At 37.6% G+C, this 12,253-nt stretch overlaps 1 protein-coding gene across 3 annotated transcripts in view; it reads left to right on the forward strand.

Annotated features, from left to right (window-relative positions):
- The window catches only part of HECTD2 (HECT domain E3 ubiquitin protein ligase 2), a 42,129-nt gene that overhangs the window by 1,203 nt on the left and 28,673 nt on the right, over positions 1 to 12,253 (forward strand). For all 3 annotated transcript variants that reach the window (XR_012587545.1, XR_012587544.1, XM_074591344.1), the window contains exons 2-3: positions 4,459 to 4,588; positions 10,676 to 10,814. Coding sequence is in view for 1 of the 3 variants with exons in the window: in XM_074591344.1 (XP_074447445.1) it covers positions 4,459 to 4,588; positions 10,676 to 10,814 (269 nt within the window). In the remaining 2 variants the exon portion in view is untranslated. The remainder of the gene's footprint in view (positions 1 to 4,458; positions 4,589 to 10,675; positions 10,815 to 12,253) is intronic.

Below are 12,253 nucleotides of genomic sequence, written 5' to 3' on the forward strand. Positions count from 1 at the left end.
GTTATAATTTTACATAATTTGAGTTTAACAGATTAAGTGTCTAATGTTTATGACTGTCATGAAATAATTGTAATTTTAAACAAAGTAATCGTAGGCAAACTGCAAACTCCTTTGAGCAGTTCTGCCAATTTTGTGTTTTGCCTACAACATTGCAATCTTCTGAAAGACTTTCAGCTTTGGAAATCTGTCTCAATGTGGAAGAATCTGTTTGTTCTTGTGATTCAAATACAGATTTGGTGGGAGAAGTCTGTAATGGACAAGTGCCCAGGAGTTATTTGTACCTTTGAAAATCTCCGCTTCAGGCTTTGAATGGCAAATGGCAGTCCCTTACAATAAAGATATGAGTGCTGGTCTAAAATGTGTCAGGCTCGGCTCAGCTGATGAAAATGTGTGCAAATGGGCAGCCGTGTAGAATTCCCACTGCCTTAAAGAATGAGAATTTGTTTGTAGCCGGACATCCTTCATGTACCTCTGAGCTGTTGCCCACAGGCATAAGTTAGTCTAAGTTGACCTGCTGCAGAGGAGCTCAGATCTGGCTAGGTGTGATTGCTTGTCAAATGCCCATGGGATTTTGAATTTACAAAGAGCTCCATATGGGTGTTAATAGTATCTTACAGAGAGGGAGTTTTGTGAGTGGATGTAATGGATCTTTCCGTAGCCCTGGATTTCTTTGCTTGTAACTGAATGCAGTTTTTGATCTGAATAGGGAAGGCAGGTATGCTTTTGCATGTTTTGAGTTGCTGTAAAGAAGTTATTGGACTGTTGGTCTGCTAAGCCCTACTTGTGATCAACCTACGCGTCTAATTCCAGGTCTTTGTGAAGTATGCTGTGAGATTGATCATATATAGCATGATTTTAATACAAGTCCTTGTATTAAAAGTTGTGATTGAACATCAAAAAATGACTGTTAATTAATCAAATTCTCTCAACCACTTTTAAAGAGAGAAATATGTTCTCAGCTTCCTCCTCATTAAACTGGGGAAAAGTTTTTAATGTGATATAACGACAAAAGGAAAATTATTGTCTTTTTTAAAAATATCTTTGCTTATTCATGTGGATTTTTCCCATTAAAGTTCCCTTCCTTTAAAAATACATGCCTGACACAAATACAGTGATATTCCAGTTGACTTTAATTTTCCTGTTCCTCTGCCTATTATTTCTAAAGTTATATCCATCATACAATGACTATGGTGATATAGATACTATACGTTGTCTCTCTATAAAGTGAGCCTCAGATATCTTTGTCTCAGACCATCTCCCCAGATTTTATGTAATTGACTTTTTCTTCAATGCACTAAAGACCTACCATAGATTTGTGCAACTGATGTGGCATGACTAGAGCTTCCTCGAAGGCAACATGAAGGTGCGACATGTCTTTTAAAGAGTTTCCATTCCCTGCTATAGCAGTGGAAAGGGTCAGAATTTTAGTAAGTCAATAGATAACCATGGTATCCTTTTTCTCCTAAGAGCACGTGCATGAAAGATGTCTCATCTGGAGTTGAAGACGGCTGCAAGTTAGTATAAAGGGATTATGTGACTATTACTATTGTCCTTCATATCATGGCTTTTCCTAGCCAAGGGCCATGTGGGATTGTGGAAGAATGGTTACTTCTTTTTTTTGGCTTTTACTTCTAAGGAAAGTTGTGGAGATTAAATTAGTCTATGCATAAATTAATGTGATCATGCAAGGAGTTCAGACTTTTTCTTATGTGCCAAATGGTGATTAGAAATATTGCATAAGGGGTGATGGCTTGGAGGTCAGTATTCAGATTCTGAAAGGAAATTTACGGGAAGTTAACTAACTTGCCCCCTAATAAGAGGAACAAGTAGAGGCTTCTGTAAAGCAAAACCAGTCCTATGTTACACCTTTCAAGATACGAATGGAAGGGAAAATCCTACATCTTGAGTAGGCTGTTGCATTGACAGCTGCCTTTAGGTAATCTGAGTGTCCTCCATGTCTTTTTGCAAAGGGAAGAAAACCTTTTACTCCTCACTGGCCATTGCTTGCCATACACATACAGGTCTTGAGTGAGTTATGTTAGGACCAGAGAGTACTATTTTCAAGAAACTCTTCTAGATGATCTTTTTGCCTCTTCCCAGAAAGCTCTCCGTATGTGTTCTTTGCAAACAGTTTGACTTATTTTCACCATTTCATTTAACTTCAATAGTGAGAACCATACATTTATAAAGTATAATGCTAGTACCTCACCAGCTTTATGGAGGGCTTAATGCTTTGGAAAACTTCCACTAAGAAGCCAGCAGAGTTGTGAGTTATTAATATGCTCTTAAAAACAGGAGTAAAGATTCCTTTGATCCATTTACTCCCTCTAAGCACACTCATTCTTTATGTGGAGGTTCGGTTTTCTGATGGCAGTATGTGTAGAGCCTTAGGCTCTAGAGGCTCACTGACCTCCTACAAAATTTTCTAAGTATCACGTGGTGCTGTACACTTGTCCTAGATTACTCTCCCGGGAGATGTCGGAGATGCTCATTAATGAGCATGTAGTTTCCCAGTATTCTACCAGGGCTTTCCAGTAAAGCCTTTGCCCATGCATTTGCTTAATATTGTTGGAACTGCACGTGGAGCAGCATGAATGGAGTTAAATAGCACGTGCAATTTTTGTTCTTTCTGATCACTGGTGAGGGAGGTGACATTAAGAAAGTGTTTAAACAACTGTTCAACTATGCTATTTCAGTGGCATGGCTGGAGTAATGCTTAGAAAGATGAGTCGGTCAAAAAGGCTGTCAGAATAGTCTGTTTCATAAAAGCTCCTCTTATTGATTATCTATGATATCTGTTCCCTATTAATCATAATTAGACTCGTCCAAGCTCCAGAGGTTTTCTATCTAGAGCATACGTTTTGTGACACAGCAGATTAACCTCAGATCTGTATTTTTTTAAAAGTCCTTTTTCAGTCAATCGTGTCTTGCTGTGTTTGTTCAGGGTCTGTTTTTCTCCAGTCACATGCCAGGTGATTTTTTAAGAAGCATCTTAATGCTATTTCAATGGTTATAGAACAAAATAAAAAGTTAATATGAAAATTGTAGTGGTAATCACATTTTATTTTTGAATGTTTGTTGCATACAAGGAATGTGGAGCTAGAAATTGAAACTTGCTATTTTTAAAGCCAGAAGTCCTGCTGATTGTTCAAATTTATAATTTGCTGAGTTATAAGCCATGGAAAAATGTGCCACAGTTATTTAAAATTCCTGGCAGTGTACCAGCTTGCGTACGCTGCAGCGTGGCAGGTTTACGGGCTGTGTCATTATCCTCCTGGTGGTATTTCAGGATGTTGTGGTGGAAGTGAAGTGCTTTCCTCAGAACTCTGACTGCATGTCTTAGTGCCAATTTACTCCTCTTAAGGGGAAAGGGAAACGTATGGGTTTAAAAAAATGAGAAGATATTATGTTAATTATTCTAGAATTTCTATTCTCGTTTGGGGAATAACAGTTTTGATTTGCATGAAAACATTATCTCTAACTGAGAGCACAGATACCAGATTTCAAGGAAACGAATCTTTAGGTTAATGTGAGGCAGAAAATCCTGATGTGCAGGGAAAATGTGTATGTTTTCTTTGAGTTGTTCTGCCTTTGCCTCATACCAACTGGTAACTTGGAGCAGAGACTGAAATGAAAATCTCCATCATGTGATTTCTGTCATCTTGGGCAAGCCCTTTAAAGCACTTATGCTTTGGAACTTCTCCAGAGTTATCTAGCAGCACTCAGTGTCTATCCTGGTGTAATTGGTGTAATCCTTTGGAAGTCTGTTGTGTTACTTCACTTCTGTTTATTGTTAAAATGCTCAACGCTTCTTAGCAAAGGTTTGTGCAGACTGCTTGATGGCAGCATGTAGAGGTACTCAAGCAGGTTTTCTTAGCACTGTGTTAACGATTATTTTTTGGCTAGCCTTTCTTCAGCAGCAGCTGATGCTGATGGTTTTGAATCATTAGGGGTTTTTACCCAGGTAGCCAGTATTTAAATTTTATTAGCAGATTAGGTCACATAGAATTTTTACCCTGCATTTCAAGTCTTGGGAAATTTATCTAACTACTATTAGGGTTATCTGGAAAAAGGAATATGTGACACTTTCCTCAGTTTAAACTGAGCTGGATGTAGTGATGAATATAAAAGTAGTTAGAAATTAGGATACAGAAAGTGAGAATATTGTTGAAAGCATTCTAATTGTATTGTGTTTTCCTCGCAATAATCCAAGGATAACTTCATATCCTGTAAATTAATAATTGCGTTTTTGCATGTAATGTGAAGGAATGTTATGGTATCTCTCCTGATTGAATTTGAAACAAACTTGCAGAAGCATTATTTATGTCTTAAGTAGGTATTACCACTCTGATTTAAAGATAAAAGATATTTAAGTATTCTGTGTAATACCTCATCAGTAAGATTACTCTTGCAGTAATGTATTAGCCCTTTATTAGCATGCTGTCATCTTAATTACAGGGGTTGGAGAGAGGAGCCAAAAATCAGTTTTCCACTTTCAGCAATTTCATCACAACTATCAACCAAAAGAAAGAAGGCATCGGAAACAGAAATTCGCCTACGCAACTTGTTATACCCAACATCAAAAATGGTAAGAGAATAATAAAAGCCTTATGTTACTTAGTTACCAATTTAAGAAGGTGCTCAGTGTTCTGCCAATATTTGTATTGTGGTAGTGCCAGAAAATCTAGAAATCTAGATTTCACTAAATTGTGCTGTGCTGTACATTGTACAGGCAGCAATATATAAGATAGTCCATCCTCTGTAGAGGTTATGTCATAGAAACAAGTAGGATAAGAAAAACAAATAGACCTGGAGGATGAAATAACCATCTGAAGTTTATAAAGAAAGTTTCAGATTCAGTAGTCCATCTGCAAATACTGTTTGTCTAACTGCAGTCAGATGGCAGTTTCTCTAGAAATTGCATCAGAACTTTGTGGAGAAGATATTTCTATCTCTATCCGAAGGATGGCAGGGATGAGGCAAGCATAGTGCTTTTAGAGGGAGAGAGTTGCTGTTTTCCAGTGAAGATGAAGGCTGGTGATGACACAAAACAAAATTCACGGGCAAAGATTGGTAAGTTCTGAAGAACTTTAAAGGTGAGAAGGAAGGTGGTTGTGGTACAATGAGGTAACAATAATTGATGAAAAGAAAGTAAGTGGAGCTGTGTATTCAGTATGGCAGGCTAGAATCATGAAGTCTGATGAGATGACATTGTGGTTAGACCTGAAATTTTTATTAGATTTTTTCAGCTAGGATACGGAATTTCAGTAATTTAGGACTTTTGATAAAAGGCTGTACAAACATTTGTCAGGTTTGTACTCTTATCTCTGAGCAGGTCCCCCTCAGCCTTATTTTTCTGTGGTTCTCCAAGTCTTTATAGCACTCAATTAACTTGAGGCTAGAAAGAAAGGGAGGGCATTGACTAGTGAGAGTTTGAAACAAAACCATGAATGGGTATTGTCAGTTTCAAAGTTGTGCAGTAAAAGGTGACTTGTACCTTGCAGGATTGGATCCTTACTAAAATAATCTTTGTATCCTTGCTAGCTATACTGCAAAAGTTAAAAGTCAATACAAGACTTTTTTTTTTTTTAAAGTAATTTTTGTTATAAAGTAAGGAGGTGCTTTCTACTTAAAAAAAAAAAAAAGAACAGAACCACAATCACTGAAACACAAAAGGCAATTATGTGTAAATGATGGCTCAGAAAGGATTTTGTACTTTGCTCAAGTCATTTTGTGCTACACAAAGGAGACAAAGGTGGCTGGAGATGGCCAGTGAGGAATTCTCCCACTGCTGTGTAATTTAGCAGTGTTAAGGTAGAAGTAGTGTTCTTGAGGGCAGTATTTGGGTATGGCAAAAGGAAGATGCTGCAAAGCAGGTCAGAGCTCTGCTGATTCTTACAAAGTGCTGTAAGGTCAAGCTAACAAAGCTGGAAGAACAACCTTCAAGTAGCCATTGCTCTCGCCTATATATTTTTAAAGGAAAGACTTTGTATGTGAATTGCCTGTAAACAATTGCAATATTGTTGGTATCTGAAAATCCTGAAAAGGTGAAATATTTTGGCTTTCTCAGCTAAGGTTATTTTCCTCAGAAGCTAAAAGTGACCTCTTGTCAATATTAACTACTCAGCTGCTAGCCTTTTTAACAGAAACATGCATACAGTTGATTTGTAGACTCCAAGCTACCATCTTTCATTATTTAAGCCTTAATTGTTACCTGTCCACCTTTTGTCTGAATAGTTGCTTAATACAATCTTACGTTATGAAATGAAAGCTTGTTGCTTAATAAAATTTAGGACAAAGTAAAATTAAATCTAGTATAGGGCCAAGAAATGTGAAAAATACAGTATCCTTCTGCAGAATTCATTTCAGTAAACAGAAGAAATATGCCTTCCACCTCCCCCCCCCCGCCCTTTTTTTATTTTTGGTAAACTCTTAACACATCTCTCTTGAAGTGCCCTCAGTTCTTGCTGCACTTGATACTGTTCTGGTTGTAATACTGCCTCTCAAGTACTTAATTGTTAATTTTCACCACACCAATGCATGGCAATATTTATTATAGTCAAGAACATATTCTTGAAATTGAGCTCAACATGTAAAATTGAGCAGATATTTTGGTAATTTCAGGATCAGGGTAACCTGCCTATATAAAACCAGATTATTTTTACTGACGGTCCAAGGTGCACTCAAAATTTTTTGATGAGATATGTGTATTCTATGGAAAAAATAACTGAAAAAAACTTATTGGTTAAAAATGCTTCTTTTGCTATTCTGGAATTCAGTAATGATGCTTGGTTGGTTTTTTTCAGTTTATCTATACATGTGCTATATCTCTGAATATGTGTACGTATGTGCGTATACTAGTAATACTTTAGGTGTGAGTTCAAAGAGTGTTAATTTTTTTGAAAAACAAAAGTCTGGAAAAAGTAGTGGTGGTAAATACAGCATGAAAGCTAGGGTGATGTTTGTTTGCTATGTAGCTACCGCAGAGATTGAATTTGTATAACAAGTCGTCTAATGCGACGGTGATCTAGTATGAAATCTATGTATGAACTAGATTGTTCTAGTTCTTATATAATCTTACAAATACAAGTAAGATTTGTTTGCTTTACCTACTTTGAAAATTTTCACCTGCCATTAGCTGTGTTGGTCACTGTGAAAATAACTGCTGTTCTGAAGTCATTCATCTTAAATTTCCTTGTACTAGTCAATTCTGCTTTGTATCAATGAGATTTTCTTCCTCGAAGTTTTTGATTATTCCCTAAGCAGTCACGCTTTGCTGAGTCTTTTTACTTGATGTAACTGGGCAAACAGCCAGAAATGATTGCTTTTTCTTGTCTTGTAATACTGTGTTATTGCTGCTTATCAACTCAATACATAAAGTTTCAAGTTTCTCCTCAATGGAACTCGAGTGACAGATCTTAATTAATATTTTTGAATGCCAGACAAGCGAATAAATCTATATACAAATCAACTTGAATTATGGCAAAACATACTGAAGTTGACGGTATTTATTAAACATATTACTAAAACTCAGGTTTAGTGTATCTAATTTAAGCTGCATATATTTCAAAGAAAATTGCATCGCTGACAGGGTGCAAGTTACCAGCTTAGCACCTGCAGCCTCAATTTACCGAAATGAGAAACAGCTTCTGTCCACAGCTGTCTCTTCTACAGATGTGAGAGAGTATTTTCCTCGTATTCGGCTGGTTATAAATCAATGTTTAATCCATTTAAAATTGAGAAGACGTAATGCGAGCTAAATGAGAATGACTTGTCTTTCTTAGACTATAAAGATAAGACAAAGCCTTAGTTTCTTTTAAGTCAGTCCATCCTACGTTCAGAGAATGATGTGCAATAGCGGAGCACTTCCATGACGGGATTGTTTGACACCTTGGTATTAATTAATTTAGTATCTATGTGTCCACTTTGTTTTTTAAATTACTACTCTTCTCTTTAAATAGCTTTAAATTCCAGCTGTGAGAGTGGGCAAGGTTCCATATCTATAACCAATGCAATGCTCAGGGGATTGAGGGCAGCTCTGATCTATTATTGTCTGATGAATAGTGGCTGAGTTAAGTCACAATGACAGTGTCTCTGTCATTAGCATGAGTGAAAAGAATCTGCCTTTGGGTTTTGGGGATTTTGTTAGCATCTATTTCCCTGCTGTGATAAATGGAGTAGGCAGCAGAGTAATGATGCTACTTTGATGTTTAGTTAATTTTAAAAAAACAACAACTCTTGGAAAAGGCTTAGAGAGTTCTTGGACAATTCATAGAGGATTTCAGTTTTAATACATTGACTTTCGAGGACACTTTTAGTTTATATAGTGTCTTTTATCCCAAAGGTACATCATAATTCATATAAATGCTTTTAGAAACGTGCAGTAAATATTGGACTAAAAAAGCATTTTAAGGATATTTGAGAAGACACTGTCAGTAAATGGATGATTGAGTATACTGCATTGGAATATTATTTTTTCGTGTTTTTGTGGGTTTACCTTGGCTGGCTACAAGATGCCCACCAAGCTGCTCTCTTACTCCCCCTCCTCAACAGGACGAAAAAGCTCATGGGTTGAGATAAAGACAGGGAGTCCACTTTCCAATTACTGTCACAGGCAAAACAGACTTGACTTGAGGATATTCATTTATTGCCAGTCAAACAAAACAAAACTCCAAAACTTCCCCCTGTTCCCCCTTCTTCCCAGGCTCAACTTCACTCCGTTGTTCCCCATGCTTCTACCACCTTCCCCCCAACCGACGCAGTGGGGTGAGGAATGGGGGCTGCAGTCATCTCTCAAAACTTTATCTCTGCTACTCCTTCCTCCTCACACTGTTCCCTGCTCCAGCATGGGGTCTCTGCCATGGGATATAATCTTTCCCAAACTTCTCCAACATGGATCCTTCCTGTGAGTTGCAGTTTTTCAAGAACTGCTCCAACGTGGGCCCTTTCCACAGGGTACCGTCCTTTAGGAATGGACTGCTCCAGCGTGGGTCCCCCATGGGCCACAGTTCCTGCCACCAGCCTGCTTGGGCATGGTCTCTCCATGGGCTGCAAGTGGATATCTGCTCCATCATGATCCTCCGCGGGTTGCATGGGGACAACCTGCTTTACCATGGTCTTCTCCATGGGCTGCAGGGGAATCTCTGCTCCAGTGCCTGGAGCACCTTCTCTGCTGACCTGGGTGTCTGCAGGGTAGTTTGTCTCCTCTCACAGTGGCCATCCCTGCAGATGCCTTGCTGCCAAAACCTTACCACATAAACCCAATACAATGTTCTCGGATCAAATAGAAAGTAAGGAGTAAAACAGAATGACCTTGTTAAAACACTGCTATTTGTACTTGGAATAGGCAACCAAATTCATTGAGAAGAAATGTTTAAAGATGCTACTGTTTCAGCAGGAATTCTCTGCAAGACAGAAAGCTTGCATTTCCTATTTAATTTATTGGAGAGATTCTTTTAGGAGGCCGTAGATGATCCACAGTCAGCTCTAGCTAAAATTATGTATAACAGTGTAGAAAAATTGACTGGAGACTTGTCCTTGTACATTAGAAAATAGTTGGACTTTGTCGCTGTGCTTGAGATTTTTCTTAGGTGTAGAGAACACCAGTGTTAGTTTGTCTATTACAATAGTTACAATATATATTGTAAATACAATAATGGACAGCACTGCTATTCATGACTAATAGCTACCAGTCATGGAGTGCTTGGTTTGTTGTTCAAACAGCAAATATAACAGGATCACTCTGGATAACTCTATAATTCCATGACATCCTTTGACTTTTTTCTTTTTTTTTTTTTTTTCTTTTTTGTGGTAGTTATCTTCTCACTTGCTTAGGTTGAGTTCCTCATAGGTTCAGGAAGATGTGATGTTCAGAATAGGCACTTTATTTATGCATCGAACTTTAGAAGGCACTTGGCTTAATGTTCAGAAGGTTGAGTATCTACAGCTACAAAGAGATTCTGCAGAAATTCTGCAGGGCTCATTTCTAAAAATGAAAATATATATATGAACTTGGGGTTTTCATGTGTGATGTGAATACTGCTATATGTATACCAGTGCATGTTGCTGATGTAATACCAGCTTGTCTTGTGCAAGTACAATGTTTTGCTATTTTCCCTAATACTGAGTTGGAACACAGGTCACCAGCTTTGCTTTTTTTCTTTTTTTCTTTTTTTTCCTTTTTTTTTTTTTTTTGTCAGCAGCATGGCAGCAATTCAGTTGTGAATATCTGAATATCAGGCTTGGTTTTCTTTCTTTGTTTTTGTAACAGGCAAATAATTTGTTTGCAACTTGGTCCAGGAGCTCATTTATAAAATAGTAGAGGCTACCTTCTTTCAGAAGGCCTTAGGTAGGAGACAGTCTGGCCAATTTTCTCCCTCCATTGGCAGGAGGGAGCACGTTGTTCACAAAGACATAGTTACAAACTGAGGGCACAATTTTTGTTCGTACAGTTTTATTTCCCTTCATTTAGTCGAAGTTTCCATCACGTCTGGGATGGGCACATGGTAAGAAAAGTACTTGGATGAGAAGGGGTTTGAAGATGTGTAATCAATCAGTGTGAGTTTTTCTTTTTTTTTTTTTTTCCATAGTTCCTATATCTGTATTTTACTAGCTAAATGTTTATGTATATGATGGTGTTATATTTATTGTTCCTTACTTCTTTTTTTCTCATAAGTGAGAGACCTACCACCTATTTGCCTCGATGTACGACAAAAGCAGCGCATCTCCATAGATACACTACCCCAAGAACTGAAAGCACCGATTCCTCCTGAACCTTCTCTTCCCATCCGAACCAAAACTGTGAAAGATTTTCAGTAAGTTACACAGGTGTTTCTAGAAGTGCACTTTCTTTCTTTGGACTTTGTTGAAAAACTAATGAACGGCATAAGGTGTGTCTGCAACTAGGCAGAATGTTTCTTTATTGTGGAGGTGTTCTTAGGAGGGTATTTACTAAGTCATTGAAAGTGTGGCTTTTAGTTTTTTTGGCCTTATCACCCACAGAGCAGCATTATGCTGCTCTAATACCTTTGAGTGTTTTACAGTAGGATAATCTTGGTCAGGAAATCATAGAATCATAGAATGGTTTGGGTTGGAATGGACCTTAAAGATCATCTAGTTCCAACCCCCCGCCATGGGCAGGGACACCTTCCATGAGACCAGGTTGCTCAAAGCCCCATCCAACCTGCCCTTGAACACTTCCAGGGATGGGGCATCCACATTGTCTCTGGGCAACCTGTTCCAGTGTCTCACCACCCTCACAGTAAAGAATTTCTTCCTAATATCTAATCTAAATCTCCCCTCTTTCAGTTGGAAGAAGTATTCCTAGGAAGAAGCCTGATTCTTCTATTTTTCAAACAGATGGAGAAAAAATAATCACAGTTGCTCCAAGAGATATACGAGCCATATACTCTTCATTGCTCTTTTCCATGTTTGAAATTTTGTGTGTTCAGTGAGGAGAAGGAATGCTTTTTGATCAGTCGGTGTGTGTATTTTGTGGAAAAGGAGACAGGTATAAGAGAATTCGGCAAGAAGTGATCCTTTGTTGGTATTCAGGCGACCTGAAGACCTGAAATTTTTTCCATATTCGTTTTTTTGTATCTGTTGACTGCTGCCTAATTATGTAATTATGAATAATTTTATTCTTTCAAGTAAAGTATTAAAAATCATTAGCATTTTTGGTCCCACTGATAACTTTTAAAAAAATATCTTGTACAAAGACATTATCGGGGGGGGGCGGGGGGCAGAGATGGGGGACCTGGGATTTGTATCATCGGCGCTGTAGATAGCTAAAATAAGTCTGCTTCAAAGACTGGTTGGCTTTTTTGTTTGATTGGGTTGTTTATAAATGTATGATATTATACAAAATTTGATATATAGCTACTTGCTTTAAGATCCAATACTTAGAAAGACTTAAAGAGTAAATCAATAGATTTTGTTGTCCCGTTAAGGAACATGTACAGTCGCATACAAAGATTAAGTTTTATTTGAAAAATTTGAAGAGAAATAAAATTATATACAAATGATAATGAATTTGACTAGTTTAGGAGCCTGCATACTTAAATAAATTAGTCTCAGAAATTTTATCATGTCAGTGTATCTTCAGTGTAATCTGTTCTGCTAATTATTTGTCTTAACATACTGAACTGTGACACCATGAATTAGGATTTTCAATAAGAGACATTGCTTAGGTGTATCAAACACAAACTATGCTTTTTTTCTCTTGCAATACTGTGATCTTAAAATGACAAGGAAG

The sequence above is a fragment of the Larus michahellis genome, chromosome 6 (assembly GCF_964199755.1).
Source record: "Larus michahellis chromosome 6, bLarMic1.1, whole genome shotgun sequence".
In the NCBI taxonomy this organism is placed as follows: domain Eukaryota; kingdom Metazoa; phylum Chordata; class Aves; order Charadriiformes; family Laridae; genus Larus; species Larus michahellis.